Consider the following 19,038-nt stretch of genomic DNA (forward strand, 5'->3'; position numbering starts at 1 on the left):
ACAATTTACACATAATAGTTCTTAAAACTACAAATTTGTGTTACAGGGTGTTTTCTCATTGTGTGAATTAAATAAATCAGTTGTTTTTAAAAAGAAAACTTTATAAACAACATTTGTCACGTACAACCATAACACCCTTTCACATAGGTCAATAGCAGAATTTGAACCATCAGACCAGAAATCTACCATTTGACCTACAAGAGTAATTGCTAGTCTCTACTTAGCTCAGCCACTAGCGCATGATTTTACGCACACTTTCCCAATACATCTATTTTCTAGACAACAGTAGTATACTGAAAGTCAGAAATTCTTAGTTCAGTACCAGGAGAAGAGTGTGGTTTAGCAGTTAGAGTCAGAACAACAAAATGTATTCAACTGCAGCTGGCTAGCTAGGATTTGAGTCTATCACATTAAAGTCCTGGGTTGTTTATCTGCAGTGACCTGATGCAACCACTATAATTTATTTGTTGAATAGGTAGGCAGCTCATACATGACAGCTTTCTCGAGCAGTTAAGTGCATGGGAATAAAAGCTAGAGCTGGTAAAAAAAAATGTATGAAACATTTTGCCAATCAAAACCAAAATATTTTGTGGAAACATTTTGGTTTCAGCTAAAATTTTGTTGGAAAGGTTTCTCAGGTCAAGGATGGAATGTCTGGTCTGAGACAAAGAGATCCCTCCAGAATAGCGAGGACACTCACCTCACCTGTCCGATTCAGAGCAGGGACTTTAATCTGCATCTCCCACATCCCAGGTAAATGCCCCAACTATTGGGCAATTGACTATTCTGCAGTGGGTTGCTCTTATGATTTTACACACACACACACACACACCATTCCAAAGGTATCATTCCTCCAATGAGGGAGGAAAACAAATGTCAAAACATCAACATTTTTGTGAAACAGAAATGTTGTTTTCCCATCAGTCGTAAGATTTAAACTCATGAACTCCTCTTTCAAACTTTCCCCTAAACTACTGGGGGAGTGTCACTGTCTCCCCCACCTCCGTAGGTGTGTCAAGTTATGTTGTTACTGATAAAAGGCTTGGTAGAATTTGATGTTGTTGTTGTTGCAATTTTGATATATAATATTAATATTTATTTTTAAGCTTTTTTTTTTTTTTTTTTTTTTTACTATTTTTATCAATTGAAATTTTCACAGTGAGGGAAATTATGGGAGGGATCAGACAATAATGATGTAATGACCATACAGGAGATTCAAAAAGTTAACAGTTTTATAAAGCTTTAAAATACAAACTGTCAATATCACATGTCAAAAAATACAAATTAAATACTCTTAAATCAAACTCTAATTTCTAAATCAGCATTTTTCTTACTTTGCCTATCTGTAAATTTCAATGATCATCGCTGGAAATAATTTGTAGTAGGTTTGTATGTATACTGTGAAATCAACGTTTACTGACATTTACCAATAAAAACTAATCCTTCCAAGCCTACTGATAAATCTGATAGGTTTGACTTGGTTCATTTCTTTTCAGTTATGGAAAGAAAGTGAAAAATTATGACCCAGATTACCTAACATATAACTGATATTGTATAACCAGAACATGAAGAGCAGCTCATGAAGAAAAGCACAAATCCCAGAGTATTTAGATTTCCAAAGGGTGTCTGAAAAGAGGTAAGACATCCAGTGAAAATTTTAAAAAGGTCATTTTGCAAACCTTATAATTTTCTCCGTAGAAACCCAATTTTCAAACCACAATGAAAAAGTCATAGTAGTAAAAATTTACTTTGTTAATTTTTTGTCATCGTAATGACATTATTACAAAATAAAGGTTTCAAGCTCCAGTTAAACTGAAAAATTCTCACTCAACCTTACCTATGAAGTTATGACCAATGATTTCATAGTTAGTTTGCAAGTCTCCACTGTCAATGTAAAGGGCAGGAGTGGATACTCCCATCTCTAGAAGTCTCTTTTCCATAAAGTATTTAGAGAGAAAAATCCATTGTAAGGGTAATTGGATGATTTGTAGATCCCCAATCTCTTTGAGTGTTGTTTCACATCTCTGATGAACAGGAAACAATCTAATTTCCACAGCTTATTGGTATCATTAGCCCAAACTCAGTTATATATTCAAACATTGACCTTTAAAATTAAAGAGATGTAATTTAACAAAGCTATAATTCAACTATAATCTCTTGTCTGACAAGAAAATAGAATACTATTAAAGACTATATTTGCCTGTGATATTAGCCTTTTAGAAAGGTAACTTTAAAGTAGACCCATGAGGGGCCAGAATCCATCTTACAGATTGCAGTCAACTGTTCTCATAGTGTCTCTGAGAAACAAAACAGAAACTAATGAAGGAGCATCCCTTTGAAGTCCAATACTCACCAATAGAACTGGAGGTATATGAAGGTCTGACCTATGTTGGCTGGACTCATGAAAGCAAGGAGTGTTCCCTTCAGAGAAAAGCCAGCCACTGCAAGAACCCCCTTTCTTACCCTATCTGACATTTCAGGTGATTAAAGGACTGGCCTGCTGTAATGCAGTGTCCCACACAACCCTCCTTCAGTACCATTCAAGGTCAATAGGACTAATGATTAAAGTTCAATCAACTAGCATCAGGGAAACCATCTTCTCTTTACAGGTTTCTAAGGATCTGATGCCCTCAGAGCAAATTCCTCCACTTCAGCTGGCTAAAACCCCAGCTCCAGCAGTACTCTACTTTCTGTACCATGAAAAAGCTGCCTTTAATTGGCATAGCTGAAAGTGGGAACTTGCATAGTCACTTCCACAACAGGATGCAATCTACTACTCCATAGTTTAGTTTTGTTTCCTCCACTCCACCAATGTTTCCAAACTCATCACCTATCTGTTAGATTCTCAGTGTCTTCTGTTCCCTCTTTCTTACAGCATTCTCTGCACAATACAATCTCCCTGAACTCATCCATAGGCCCCTGTTCTGTCCTCCTTTAAGTCCTTTTTAAAATACCTTCTGTCATGTTGACTATAATGATTCAAGTTGACTTCTATATAAATTGCATATAGATTGCCTACTGTTACTCCTTTTCCTCAGACCTCTCTGTCTACTTGTTTGGGTCTACAGTTTGCCCTTAGATTATGAGCTTCTCAGATGAGGGGCTGTCCTTCTTATGCATTTAGAAAGCCCACTTAGTGAGTGTTACTAGAAATAAATAACTCTCCACAACTATACTAATATTTACTCCATGTAGCATGACAGTGCATATTATGCTAGATTTCTATACTAGGCAGGCACCTTTGTTAGCCAATAAACAAGAAATGACACAACATAACATCCTTCTGAGAAGAAGTAAATCATCACTGAAGAGTCCCTTTTAAGTTAATTTTACTGCCAAAGGTACATAATTCATCATTAAAACTGTGCCAGAGGGCTAGAATGGGCATGAAGAACTGGAAGCTATAAGAATGAGAGTCACAGTTAAAAGGAAACAGAGCAGGAATTCTGACAGTATTAAAAAGGAAATTGCAAAACATTATCTAGAAGTCTGACACATTAAGTACATGATGAACCTCCACTAAAAAAATTAAATTAAATTAAATTTAAACAAAAATAAAAATGAGAGACTATTGTAAATGTACCTGAAAGTAGGATGGCAGTTATTAAAACATACAGAATACCTTATCTTGAGAAATCACAAAATCCAGTAAGAGTTAGACAGTGAAGTTAGACATCTGGAGATAAGATTGTAAAGGTGTGACACAGATGGTGTCAAAACAGGAGAGTAAAATATGTTTGGGCTCTTGGGTTTACTACAAAAAAATAATTCCTTTTTAAAGTAAACACTGGTTATAAATTTGACTGCATTCCACCCAGACATTTTCCTCTTCCTCCTGATTACATGGACTGTAAGTGGGGGGAGCTTTAAGAAAACAAGAGAGGGTCTCCCTGCTCTCAGTTCTGGTGCCACAGTAGTCCCTGGCTTCCAAGAGTAGCAATTGGAGAAAAGTCTTGCTCAGCTCCCACAGCCATACAATGGAGAATATTCTGTGCAGATGGAATCTTCAGAGAATTTAGCTACCAAACTCTTAACAAGTCTCTACTTAGCATTTGTGAACTGAGTTTTTCATAACTTGACCCAGTTTGGCCATATTTTCACCAGGATAGCTTAAGGCACATTTCTGACACTAGGTCAATCCCTTTGCCAAATTTCAGGCCCATTCCCCAACGCATGGATGCACTAGAGCTTTTCAGCAAAGATTTGTAAGAATTTATTTCACCTGGGCAAAATAATGTATTTTCTACTAACTATGATCTGAGAAATGAGTGAACTGTTTGCACAGGAATGTTTCCAAAAAAGTTCAGCCTGATACAGATACCTGACATGGATATTTTTGCTCCAAATGATTGAAGTTTGGCAAAGTTATAAGCAACTGAAAACAAGGTCTTATAAAGGAAAGTGTCAGGCAACCTTAACTACAAGTGTTGCTAACTCCACTATCTATAATAAATACATTAGGCTTTATTGCATGTATGAATTTAAATATAATATCAAATAAATCTCTTATCCAATCTGGAACTTGCCCCCAAATACCAAAAGACAAGAAAAACTGTTTCTGGGCTCAATTGCTGACAAAAGGCCACTCTGCTCTGTGGTTTGAATAGGCTGCAGCTCCAGCGCCTAAGCTGCCTTCATATCCACCTACAATTTCCAATACACATGGTAAAAAGTGAATTACTTACTTCCCCACAAACCAGCTCCATTCCATCTTTTCCAAAACTGGCTCGTTAGTCACTGTGAGAGTCACCAGATTCACTCTCCAACCACACAAAACTTCCAGCTGTGCTTTATTGTCCTTAGTTATATTGATTCAGTACAGGGATTCTGTTATAGCCATGAAGTACATGAATGGCCTCCTAACATGTGTAATTCTTTATCAGAGATTAAATGTTCCAAAGAACCTCACTGCATCACAGTTTTTAAAAGTTTAGATTACCCAAATAAAGAACTGAAATGATTCCACAGACACTAACAGTTGGAGAAAAAGGCAATAAAGGGAAAAGGCAGAGCTGCCAAAAAATTTCTCTAATGTATCTGTTTAACAGAAGTTTGTATGATAATGACAGCTCACTGATTTAGCTGGTGAAATGTTTCCTTGAAACCAAAACAAGGGTTACAAGTCTTTACAAATGATTAAGAAAGTCTACAAAAAGTCCCAAAATAGAAACAATTTTAAAGAATTCTTTTTCATTGCTTTGAATTTCCAACATCTGGCCTGAAATCCATTAAAATTTATCTTTGATACAAGGAGTCAATTTTTTCCACTACCATATTTTACATGAAGCAAAAAAAAAAAAATCCAGGAAAATTATAGTGCACTTTGATCTTATAATTTCAGTAAAAACCATCATCTAACACAGTGGTTTTCAAACTTTTTTTCTGGTGACCCAGTTGAAGAAAACTGTTGATGCCCACGACCCAATGGAGCCGGGGATGAGGGGTTTGGGGTGTGGGAGAGGCTCTGGGTTGGTGTCAAGGGTTGGGGTGCAGGGGTGAGGGCTCCAGGGTGGGGCCAGGAATGAGGGGTTCAGGGTGTGGGAGGGGGCTCTGGGCTGGGGCAGGGGGTTGGGGTGCGGGAGGGGGTCAGGGCTCTGGGCTGGGGTTGCAGGCTCTGGGGTGGGGCTGGGGATGAGAGGTTTGGGGTCTAGGAAGGGGCTCTGGGTTTGGGGGGGCTCAGGGCTGGGGCAGGGGACTGGGGTGTGGGCTTACCTCAGGCAGCTCTCGGGCAGCAGCGCAGCGGGGGTGCAGAGGCAGGCTTATTGCCTGTCCTGGCACCGTGGACAACTCTGGGCCTCCCCTCTCCCACGCCCCTGCCAGGAATCATCCAATGGGAGTGCGGAGCTCAGGGTGGGGGCAATCCCCGCCTAGGAGCCAGACCTGCTGCGGACCACTTCTAGAGCACAGAGCAGTGTCAGAACAGGTAGGGACTAGCCTGCCTTAGCTGGGTAGCACCACTGATGGGACTTTTAATGGCCTGGTCGGCAGTGCTGACCAGAGCCGCTGCCCTGTCCCTTCCATTCCACGACCCAGTTCTGGGTCGTGACCCACGGTTTGAAAACCACTGATCTAACAAAGATGAGGCAAAGAAGTAACTTTCATACATTATTAATAGAAAGTATCCTTTTACACTAATTAAACTATAGTTAAATCACTTTGCTCAATTCATTTGGAATTTCAAAACAAGTTCTTACTTGCAATAATTAAGCTCAACTTCTGATCCTTTAACCTTCAACTCATGCATTTTTAAAAGAGTGTTTGTTCTGGGGAGGTTTAAAGTCATAAATTTTACTGGCTGCACAAATTGTTTTAATTTGCTTTTGCTTAACATGTAAAACAGAGTCCCAAACCACTTGTGGTCAGAGGGCAAGTCAAACGTGGAAAGATACATCCATTTGACTTTTTATCTTTTATAGCTTGTTATACATACCCTTTGAAAAATTTCTTAGCTCTCTACTTCAGTTATTCCTGTGGTTCCTTGCTTTTTTATTTTATTTTAATAGTACTCCAACTTTTGAGAAAAAAATTAGTAAAAGACTTGAACAGATGTTAAAAATGTTTTTCTTTATAAAAAAAAAAAAGAATTAGTACAAAGCCATAGCTAATAAAAACTCAAGTCAGGGTGCAGAAAAGAAATAAGGATTTTCCTAACATGCATTAACAGAAAAATGCATAACATGAAACAAGTATCATTACCAAAGGAACAAATATTTACCTTTGTTGCAAGTTGTGACACAGAAGATGTAACTTCATCATGAGGAAACTGGTCCTTATTCTGGGAGGGGAGGGGGTCGGGGGGGGGGGAGGCAGAGAAAAGGAAATACTACAGTCAGTTACAGTTGAACAGTAAGTAATACTTGTTACAGAATATTCATGATGTCTTTATTTTACTCATCTCATCGGTAAATTATGAAGATATAATATGCAACTCAAATGTTTATAAAACCTAATGAAAAATGAAAGATGTAAACAAAACCTCATTCAGATCAATGCCAAGTTGTGTTTCAAAAGTTATAAATAGACAAACCATCGCAATATATAAAAGTAAAGAAATAAACTTCCACCAGGGATTATCTTTACCTCAACATTCTATTGATGTCGTTTTGAACTATATTTGAAGTCTCATTTCGATGACCATGTTTTATTACTATCTCATGTATAGAGCTATTTTTTTCCCTTGGACGTAATCTTACTAGTTCTCACGAGTTAAGCAAGATGAAGCCTTCTCAACAGGTCAAGCCTGCTCATTATATAGACTGGAGACTTCCAAGGAAAACCAAAGTACTGCGGGAAGTAGTAGCACATTTCTCTCCAACTCGGAGCTAAAACTATTATCCTACGGAGGCACTAGTATACCATGCTGCCACAGGTGCAGTCTTCAAAATGAGACAAAGTAAGATCCTAATCACTTGTGATAATTAGAGACTCTATGCATGTCTTCCTTAACATCCTACCCAAATTTTATTCTGCTTACCCAAATTCCCCACCATGGGCTATAGTCTCCTACTTCAGTTCCTGTCCCTAAATGTGGTGTAGTGTTTCTGGAACCATTACACTGGTTGTTATATCCCAGAGAAAGCTGCATTTTGGAGATAAGTATAGTGATCTCTACATTAGCAGTAGCAGGCCTAGTTGTTAGAGTACAGGACAATGTCAGGACCTCCTGGGATCAGAAAAAAAACTAAAAAAATTACTTGCTGGGGCTTTTGGCAAGTCAGTTAACCTCTGCATTTTGGTTAGCTATCTTTAAAATGGGAGAATACTACCACAGATGGGAGTTGAAAGGATTAAAGAGTTACGGCTTATACAATACTTTAATGGTGAAAAAGTGTTATACAAATTCTAAGTATTATTAAATGGTTAATACTTTTCTTTTAAAAAATGTTGAGGCTTTGAAAAGGAGCTATATTAAAAATAAAAACAATAAGGAGTCTGGTGGCACCTTAAAGACTAACAGATTTATTTGGGCATAAGCTTTCGTGAGTAAAAACCTCACTTCTTCGGAAGTGAGGTTTTTACTCACGAAAGCTTATGCCCAAATAAATCTGTTAGTCTTTAAGGTGCCACCAGACTCCTTGTTGTTTTTGTAGATACAGACTAACACGGCTACCCCCTGATAATTAAAAATAAAGTCATCCTCCACCCCTCATTTTCACCTCACTCCTGTGTCAGCTCTAAAAGAGTTGGCCCAGCTTACAAGACCTTACGCTCTACTTGATGGCACTTCTCTTTTTTGATGTTTAGATATAATGTGTTCATTTCTGAATGCTGCATCCAATCAATTCAAAATTTCTGAGCATGTTCTAGGCATCAATGGGGAGAAACTTACTCATGTTGGTAAAAAGTAAAAAAAATAAAAGGAGGAAATGGGGAACACACAGAGCACCTGGTTAGCAGAGCTACCAGGTTCAAACACCTCTTTCATTGTCTATAGAGCAAAGAACCACTTGATAGCAGCCAGTAAACACAGTCCATCATACCAATACTCCTCATTTCAGCTCAGCCCATCCTCCCACTACAATTTAGACAGTAAAAGAATGGGGAAGGGGAAGGGGAAGGGAGGGAGCTCCTGGCATGGGGTGGGGATCTGCAGGGAGTCTATTAAATAAAGAGGCAAGGGAGATTGACACAGGAGAGTGAAAGAATGCAAGGTACCCTTGCTGTTTGCAATGAGCTTGGCCTACACAAGCAACAATGTGTGGCCTACTAGTATTTTAACTAAGGGTTTGGCGCACAATTAATACCAACATTAGTCCAAAACTCTGCTGATCTTTTGTTACAGTCTGAGAAGTAAGATTCTTTGTATGTGTTCACACATACAAAAATATGCTCGTGTAATGGAGATGTGAGCAGGGTAGGGGAACACCACAGAGTTAATTAAACAAATTCAAATTAGCTCAGTGAAACCCCCAAGAAAGAAACAGATGAGGAAAAAGCCAGTTAAACATTTCCCTCCACACTTATTATATCTTTATAAATATATATTTTGAACACAGTGATTTCAAGATGACAATTATTACTATTAATGAAACTACATTCCCTGCTTTTTTTCTCTCAGCACCACACATTACTAAATGCTTTTGTGATTGATAAATAATAGTATATATTTATTACTCCTATTATTATAGGTGGGGAGAGATTAGAGGGTTTTTTTTAAAAAAAAGGTTTTATTTTAGAATTTCTCTACCGGCATATTTCATGCTCAGTTTCCTTTACCATGCCAATTTTTCCTACATAATAACATTTGATGTTCTGATTATTTCAGAATTATTCACTGTAATTTAGGTTTAGATAATGTATAATATTACACTATTTCTTTTTGCTTCCATGGTGAACTCTTAGGGCTACAGTCTTCTGTTGCTGAACAGGTAACTAAATGCTAATGTTCCATGCATTTGGGAAACTCTGATCAAAAACAACTTTCCCGGTTTGGCAATAAAATGTCAGTACACACAAGTGTCCTTTTGTTGGACATACTGTAAACCATAAAGTACTCAAGGGATCAATAAGCAACAAACTTTTTTATACAAAGATTATACTGTTGATCTACTTTTCCTCAGTTTCTCTTGTGGTTAAGTAATAAACTAGTCTCTTTTGATCATTCACTTTAATAATAAAGAATGTATCAAAAGGGGGCCATACAGGACAAGAGCTGCCCTACTACATAAACAGCAAATTATTAATTATTTCCAATCAGTGCGTCAACCTCATACTAAGTAAGTCTGGATGTCAAAAATCAAAAGCATGAAAAAAGTGAACAGTTGATAGCAAAAATAAATCATCTGTAAGACAGATTTGGGTAATGATCACTTTTACTGTAAATCCTTAAATGTAAATTGTTGCTTTCCTACTCACCTTTCTTAATCCCCCCCTCCTCCCTCCCCCCCGCAATTGATCAAGGAGTTAGGCATTGTAATTTTAAAATGTCTATATTGTAGTGATTACAGATTTAGGCTAGGTTAAAAACTTGAGATATTTAATTTCTCAGGGAAAATATCAAAGGATATTCCCAGCCTCCCTCCATGCCTGAAAATATGCTTTGAAAAAGGGATATGAAAATCACCCAGGAAACTACAAACCTGCAAATTAGCCTCTATAGTTGGAAAGATTCCTGAGTCACAGATTACAGATCAAACAGTAGAACAACTATATAGGCTGATCAGAGACAGTCAGCGCAGATTTAGAAGAGGTGGTCATGCCACCTAATTAACTTCTTTGAAGAAGTGACAATGAGAGCTGTTGCAAAGTAGTAGATAGTTTACTGGAGTTCAAGGTGGCTTTGAGACTGTGTCAAAAAAGATACACAGGGCTAAGTATATTATTAAGGCAAAATTTCTTCTTGTCTGAATTAAGAATTGGCTTCAAGGACAAAAGACAATGGTAAATGTCAACAGCTTCAGGTACGAAGGAAGCAACAAGAGGTACTGGAGTGACATTAGTATTATGCTCCATTTTGTTCGTTGTGCATGAATATATCTGGAAAAGGGACTGTGCAGGAAGATATACATATTTACAGTCATGTCAACATTAGAAGATGAGTGATCATGTTTAAATGAACACAGAAAGAACGGACCTAGTAAAAGCTTTAGTGACATATTTCATTTAATATTACGACAACTACCTGAAATAAAATAAACTTGGGTCGGAGATGAGCGCAGTCACATGACTGAGCATGCAGATGTTAGAAAAAATAAATCTGCACCTTTCAGAAGAAGAAATTAAGAAGGGTTGTTTGTCAATATTACTCAGCAATAATTTTTTACCTCTAGGACATAAGGCTACATGTTCAAGTACCATGCAATGATTTGGCTGTATATCCAATGTTGACTACTAAAGGTGCTGCATTGTAAGGTGCAAGCCTTTCAAAAATTCATAAATCAAAGATCCTTGTGCTAGCAACAGTGGATGGAAACTAGAACAGGTTAATTATAAGATTGCTCTGAAAATAGGCAAACGAATCTCACAAAATGAAGCCTAAAATCTTGGCAAAGTAGCTAAAATCAATTTGGACAGATTATACAACTTTAGACTTCCCAATACTATCACTGGTGAAAAATATTAACTAGATTATTTCAGAGGAAGAGCAGATTCAAGATATGAATTAGGGGTCAACCACTGTTTTCTTATACAAAAAAAAATAATACTTTTTCACCCCCAAAGCTAATCATCAAACCTAAAACGTATCTACACTACCAAAATAAACCATCTTTAAACGTGATTGCGAATAAAACATGTTATATTATGCTTTGTTCTGCCCACAAAGGAAAGAAACACACATTAGAAATGTTAGGAGAATGTGTTTTTTCACAGGTAAATATCTAGATTAAAACAACTTTTTTTCTGTCCATAAAGAGCATAAAAGAAACTACTGTAAAGCAACTGGGTAATAAGCATGCTTTAAAACCATACTTAAATGTGACTATGTTCAGAAGACTGGCCTATGGAAAGTCATCACAGTTAGATCTCTACCAGCCTGAAAAGTAGTAATCAAAGTCTTACCTTGATCTAGTTATGAAAATCTTGTTTAGTGTATGGAATTTTTACAAAAAAGTCTGTGTCAGCACTGATGGGCAATTTTTGCAGAAATTCCCTGATGCAGATGAGGCTCAAGTAGCAGAGCCCCAGTATAGTTGTTTGTTGCCACTTCTGATCATATTCAAATAGTCTTAAGTTACATTGTGTTTGCACATCATTTTTCCCTTACGTGTTTTCATCTTTGAATGGGAAGCAGCATTGTTTGCTTGAAGTTAGAAAAGAAGACTTAGAATAAGGATACAACAGCTCAGTTCCTGACTCTTCCACTTGCTTACTGTGTGTTCTTATGCAAGAGGCTCAGCATATCTGCATTTCAGTTTTCTACATCTATCAAATGGAATTATTACTTGTCTACCTTTGTGAAGTGTCTCTAGATTGGTGGATGAAAGACAATAGATATGTGAAAGTATTATTAGACCAAGAGTTCAAATAATAATTTTCTGCATTTTCAATTTCCATTCTCCACCTCCACCACTCATGCAGTACATAAGTGTGCACATACACAGGACAACACAGCACCAGACAACACAACTGCAAACATCTTCCAATCCCCAGACCGTCACATTACTGTTATTGTTTCATTGCTGACAATGAGATTGAGGTTTCATCTTCAAGGATCACTTTATCACCTTACTGTGAGGAAAAACCGCGAAAGGACTGTTGGAGGGGAAAAGGTGATCGAGCACAGATGCTCACAAAAACTCTTTTATATGTTGACCACATTTTAATAAAGAGAGTTTCATGGACTACCATCTCTTTCATTCCAGATTGCACGAACCACCTCCTTTCCCATTCACAATTGTGTAACTTTATTGTCATTACCACATGTAAGAATATTAACTGTAAGAAGTATTTAATGTATTTTAAACTTTTCAAATGCTGTTTAGCAGATGCAAACAAGAGAGAGGAGCAGCATGTTGTGATCAGAAAATGCTTCAAGGACCACAAGTTGAGAACTACTGAATTGGAATATACAATTCCTTTAAGGATATCTCTTCTGCATTTTCCTGCTTGGTTGCTGAATCCTTTGGTTCACTCTTTCTTAACAAAAGCATCTAGGAGTCTCAAATTCATTGAAACTATTTGCTTAAATGCCCTTATTTGGGCACTAATTCCACAGGTTTAATACTTTATGTGAAATATTGTGAACGTTCTACCTGAATGCCAAAATTGGTTGTGATTTCATTTGACAGACTTTTTCCACCAACATGAGGAGTTTCTTTTTATTAAATATTTTAATTCTTCCCATTATTTTGTGTACCTCCATACGGAGCCACCTCAACCTTCTCAAGTGGAGTTAGGTCCAAAAGATCATGTTATTTAGACTTTTCTCATTATAGAATGATTTTTAAAAAGGAACACCATTGAACCATACAAACCTAAAAGTATAGCTGGTCAGAAAAAGGAATGTCCCCGATGCTGGAAATTCTGACATTTCAAATTAGGATAAAAAGTAAAAATATAAAAATATTTTGCGGAATGGAAATTCTGAAACATTTTGATTTACCAAACAACATTTGCCAAACAACATTTTCTGAGGGAATACTGTTTCATCAAATTTTTTTAGCCATGCTCTACCTAAAAGGTGACATCTCACCCACACAGTAAAGTGCATATTTGTTACATGCCTCCTGATCCAGAAAATAAGCCCTCCAAAACTGAAAATGCAGTCACACCATTTTGAAAGAACACAGTATTTGATGCCTATATTTATAAGCACCCAGAGGCATTTTGACAGGACATAAACACTATATCTGAAAACTCAAAAGTTCTCCCCCATCAGTTCTGGAAACATATGCCAGTTTAGCATCTGAAAAGAAGTTTTCAAATGTTGAAGCTGAACACACTGTTTTGGAGATTTAGCATTTACTTTATTATCAAATAATAAAGGTATGTATGGTATGTTGCTTTTAATACCAATTTTGGTGTTAACGTAGGCTTATCTGTACTGTACTTCTATATTAGGCCTAATACTGTAGTCCTTTCTCAGGCAAAGCTCCCATTGAACTCTTTGGGAGTTTTATCTAAGTAAGGACCAGAAGATTAGACGCTATTTGCTGCAGAATTCATTCACTAGTTTTGTTTAATTAGTCTCCATAAGGGAATCTGTAACTTGAGTGTGCAATTATTGGCAAAAGGTTTTTACTCTTTTACTAACTTCATTTTTTATTTTAAACCATCTTCTTCTACTGAATCCTCAAATGATTAAAAGTTTAACCCAGATGAAAAAGCTTAATTCTCTTTCATAAACTGGATATTTTAATTTACCTCCTCTAAGTCATTATTTTATATGTATTACAATAGCACCAAGAGGCCCCAAACAATATGCACTGTTCAAACATACAGAAAGACATTAATTACCTGATTTCTTATGGGCAGGATAGCGGAGGGGGATCTTGAGGAGAGAACTGAAGGAGAAAAGGATAGTGGCTTTATGGATCAGTTAACAGAGAGCATTCCATGCATAAAGGCCAGCGTGGAAGTATTTCTGTGAAAAGCTGACATTGGCATGCCTAGTAGCAGAGCAGAGGTGGCACATGAAATGACATGACAAGAGACAAGAGCTAACAAGTATGGAGGAGCAGAGTTATGAGGGGCCTTGAACTTAATGTAATGAAGCAGGGGAAGCCAGTTGTGGCCAGTGCGGCCTTGAGGGGTACCCTCTCCACACCAGTGGAATGACTGACCCAGATAAGAGGGATGTGGGGCACAGGAGGAAGAGAGATTCACTGAGACTTAATGGAGCTTCTCCATCAGCAAACTCAGATGCTGCAGACTCTTGTGGACATTCAAGTTCAACAATCCTGGGCTCGACTCCCATTGCAGTCTGTGAAGAACTGCAGCATAGTACCTCCCTACATGCCACCTCAGCATTCCACATGGCCTCAGCGCCCGCATGCCTACCCCTAACACTCTACACCTGGGGAAACATGGACAACCACCACTTCACTATACTGATCTGTTAGAACCACAGTTGATGTATGTGTAGCTATAGTGGAGATCAGTGTTCCTTCCTCTTTTCATTTATTAAGGTTCAATTTTTTTAAATTAAAATGTGTTTACTTGCAAGTTCTTCGGGTATTTTTGGAGCTGTTTTTTGTAAGTAAATACAACTTTTTTGTTTTGAAAGTTATTCATCGTTAGTTTACAACACATGGTATATAAATCCTGCTTGCAGTGAAAGTAGTGGTCTTGTACACTCACAATCCATAGTATTAGTGCCAAACAGTGCAGACATTATAAACACACAGCAAGCACCCCAATATTAATAGGTCCACTGTCAGTGATAGATGCACAGATGGGCATCTAGCACCACACAATTCCTTACAGGCCCCCAAACTGCATCACCAGGTTGAGCACAGTACACTGCAGCACATTAATGTGGCTTACTGTTAAAGCTCTCCTTCAAAGTCTCTCTGAGCAACATAGCTCTGTGCTAAGTTCTTCTAATAGCCCTTGTGTCTGGCTGTTCAAACACAGCCGACAGCCAGTCCACCTCTGCCCTCCACCCCGCGGCAACCTTTTCCCCCTTCGCTTCATAGATATTAAGCAAGACACAACAGGCAGCTATAATCATTGGGATATTTCTCACGCTGAGATCCAATCTGGTGAGTAAACAACACCAGTGCCGTTTCAATCTACCAAAAGCACATTCAATTGTCATTCTGCACCTGCTGAACCAGTAGCTGAATCTTTCCTCAGTCCTGTTGAAATGGCCGGTGTACAGCTTCATGAGCCAGAAGAGTGAGGGGTAGGCTGAACCCCGCAGGATCGCTTTCGGCATTCTAACATTGCCAGTGGTAATCCACAGGTTGGGGGGAAAAGTCCCTGTTTGTAGCTTTCTGAACAGGCCTGTGTTGTTAAAGACATGAGCATCATGTACATTGTCTGACTAGTGAATGCTAATGTCAGTGAAGCATGCACAGTGAGCCACCAACACTTGCATAACTATGAAAAAGTAGCCCTTTCTGTTGAGGAACTCTATGGCAAGATGCTCTGGGGCCAAAAAAGGGATGTGTATGCTATCAACTGCTCCACCACAGTTCAGGAACCCCATAGATACAAAGCCATCCACTACATCCTGCACATTGCTGAGAATCACAGTCCTGCATAGCAGAAGACAATTAATGGCTCTACACACTTGCATGACAAGCCCCCCGATGGATTTGCCCACTCCAAAATGACTTTCATTGGACCAGTAGCAATCTGGCATTGCAAGTTTCCCTAGTGTGATTGCTACTCATTTCTCCACTGTCAATGCAGCTCTCAGTTTGGTGTCCCTGCATTGGATGGCTGGGGTGAGCTCAGTACATTGATCCAGGAATGTGGCCTTGAGCATCCGAAAATTCTGCAGCCACTACTCATCATCCCAAACCTGCACTATGATGGGATTCCACCAGTCAGTGTTCGTTTCTTGGGCCCAGAAGCAGCACTCCACCATTTCCAGCTGCTCTATGAACGCCACCAATAACCTTGAAATAATTCTCACCAGGTCTCACAGCAAAACAACTGCCAGGAACAACAACAACTGCCATCATGTTCCCTGCGGTTCTTCTTGAAGCTCTGCAAATACCAGAGAATCGTACATCCTGTGCTTGCAATGTTCATGACAATAGTGCAGATTTGTGCAGGCTACATGCTTCTGCCAGAGATGGCAGGCAGCGACAAGTCTTGCGCAGATTCATAGGAATTTGAAAATAGGCACAAATATTATGGAACAGAGATATTATGGGATGAAGAACACTGCATTATAGGAAGTTGACCCTTTGCTCCCAGTCACCCCTGTGTGACTCAGTTCTGTCCCACCATGCATTGCCAAAACTACTCAAAAGACATTGCACTGAATGGTTTCACACTGGGATACCTATCCATGGTGCACCACAATGCATCAACACAGCACTCCTGGTGGGTATGCACAATGCCAACGGAAGGAGTCAAGTATGCCTGTGCACAAGCAATATACTAACTTTGGCGGCTGCATACCAACATAACTGGTGTCAGCAAAACTTTGTAGTGTAGATATGGCCTCATTGTCAATAGCTGTGATTTTTATGGACTAGAGGGGAGCAATGTAGGCATTAGGGAGGCCAGAGAGCGGGTGATTACAGTAATCAGGATGGGAGATAAGGGCCTGCAGAAGAGTTTCAGTTGTTTGGACAAAAAGAAAAAGGCAGAGTTTAGAGATGTTACGGAGTAAGAAGCAACAAGATTTGGACACAGATGAACTGTGCAGTGTAAAGAAAGGAAGAAGTCAAATACAACAGATGACAGTAAGGACAGTGGTGTTGACTACTGTGGGAGAAAGCAGAAAGTAGAGGTTTGGGGATACAGAGAAAGAGGTTTTGTTTGTTTGTTTGTTTGTTTTTGGCAGTGATTTCAAAGAGAAAGAATAATAGGCAGGATTGGACAGCAGTAGACTGATCTCTCTCTCTTTTCCTGACCTACAAGTCATCAATGTAAAGATGGTAATAGAAACAATATGAGCAAATAAGGTCATCCAGACAGAAGGTGTAAAAGGAGGAGAGAACGGGACAGAAAAACAACTCTGTAGGACCTTTGTGGGGAGTTGGAGAAAGAAGGAGGACTTAAAGAGTTGCTGAAGGAGGGATCAGAGAAGTAGGAGGAGAACCATGAAAGGACAGTCATGAAAGCCAAGGAAAAAGAATGTTTCAAGAAAATATGTACAACTGACAGAGTCAAAACCAGTAGAGTTCAAGAACGATAAGGATGGAATAGAAGACTTCGATTTTGGCCAGGAAAAGGTTATTGAAGAACTTGTCAAGAGAAGTTTTGCTGAAGTGGAGAAGACTGAAGCTAGAATGGAGGAGACCCACGATGCAATTGCAAAGACAGGAATGAGGCAACGTTGTAAGCGACATAATTTGAGGAAATGGAAAGTGAAGGGGAGAAGCTAGTTGGATTAACATTTACTGCTTTCACTTAACAAAAATAATTTGATTTAATTATAAACAAAATTGAAATACTAATACTTTAGTCCATTTCTGACTTTTAGTAGGGTATCCCAAATCTCTAAATGAAGAACCAGGAATGAAATTAAAGTAGAAATATGTCTGGCTTACAGTCCAAATCAGAATGTGCCTGTTAGCAGAATCTCTTCTCTGAAGCGAAAAGACCAAGACCTCATTCTCCAATTCAGTCAACTTAGCCAAGCTGTTCACGGAGCTTTACTGTTTCTTGATCCTTAACATCAAAAACTGATGTCATTGCCCTTATTTGATTTATTTCACTAATATACATCTGAAAGCTTTACTGATTTCTTATCCACTCCTTCAGGGCCTGTCTGAGTTTTATTAATTTAACATGAAAGCTTGTGTCAAAAATGTACCAAAGACTTTTAAACACATTAATTAAAAAGATAACTACATTTCTGTAGAGCCCAGCTTTGAAATGTTCAGTGAGCAGGTCTAAACTGTAATTAACATGAAACAAGTCTCTGCATTTCTTTCTATTTGAATATAATAGAAATTAAGATCAAATGAGAACAGGTCAAGGAAGAGGAACTCCAGTATTTTATATTGTCTTTATTTTCTTCCTTTAATTTAAGAATGAAAATTTAGTTCAATTCTCCCTCCCGCCAATATGTAATCAGCTATCTTACTAAAACAGTCAACAACATCTCATGTATAGAGTTGCATATCATATTGACACATCACTGACTTCTTAAAGTTTCATTTGATATATACTATACTTTTAAAAATATTAAACATACATGAGAACTTAAGTCAATGAGCACTTACTCAATATGAATGCCAACGCATTAAGTCCTAAAAAAGTACAAAACATATTTTCAAGTACAGACAATTGACAACTTGAATCACAATGAGTATCTTACAAAGTAAATTTATATTCATCATGCAAAGTTGAAAAGCTCTTTGAAAACACAGTAAAAAGAGCAAGTTAAGGAACGTACATTAGATTTTACTAAATACTTGTGCTCTTTAGTTTTATTAAAATCTACTCGTGCATTAATTCTTACTTTAGCCAACAAAGTACATTTTGTGCGCAAAGGGGTTTATACACATAATTAAAGGCATTTTTGTGATTTAAGGAAAAATTGTCTAGTAAAAAGTACATGAAGTCAAATTTATTGTCTGACTAATCTTTCAGAGTTTGTCTGTCGTTTCACTCTCAGGAAACAGTTTTAAACAGCGTCAACAACCCAACCCACCTTTGTGTTATGCAGACACTTCCATCTTCAGGTAGCTCAAGGATGATGATTCTGTTTTAGAAAACTTTTGAAATTGCATTGGAATGAAAATCTTTTCAACATTTTCGTGAAAATGGTGTCAAAATGTCCATTTTCTGATCAAAACCTGAGCCTTTTGACTTGGGAAGATAGGGTTAGGTTGGTGTCTGTTAAGGGTATATCTACACAGCAGCTAGAAGCTACGGTTCCAATTCAGGGGCACATGCTAGCTCTGCTCAAGATAGCAGGATAAAATTGCAGTGTGGCTGTGGCAGCATGGAAGACGGCTCAGGCCA

The 19,038-nt window shown here is 38.2% G+C and overlaps 1 protein-coding gene across 5 annotated transcripts in view; it reads right to left on the bottom strand.

Annotated features, from left to right (window-relative positions):
- TDRP (testis development related protein) overlaps window positions 1-19,038 on the bottom strand; it is a 42,908-nt gene that overhangs the window by 19,468 nt on the left and 4,402 nt on the right. For 4 of the 5 annotated variants that reach the window (XM_024101553.3, XM_042848778.2, XM_024101551.3 and 1 more), the window contains one exon: window positions 6,716-6,775. The exons of the other annotated variant lie outside the window; for it this stretch is intronic. In XM_024101553.3, coding sequence (XP_023957321.1) covers window positions 6,716-6,775 — 60 coding nt within the window. The remainder of the gene's footprint in view (window positions 1-6,715; window positions 6,776-19,038) is intronic. 5 annotated transcript variants of the gene reach the window in all.

This window comes from Chrysemys picta, chromosome 3, assembly GCF_011386835.1.
Source record: "Chrysemys picta bellii isolate R12L10 chromosome 3, ASM1138683v2, whole genome shotgun sequence".
Lineage (NCBI taxonomy): Eukaryota > Metazoa > Chordata > Testudines > Emydidae > Chrysemys > Chrysemys picta.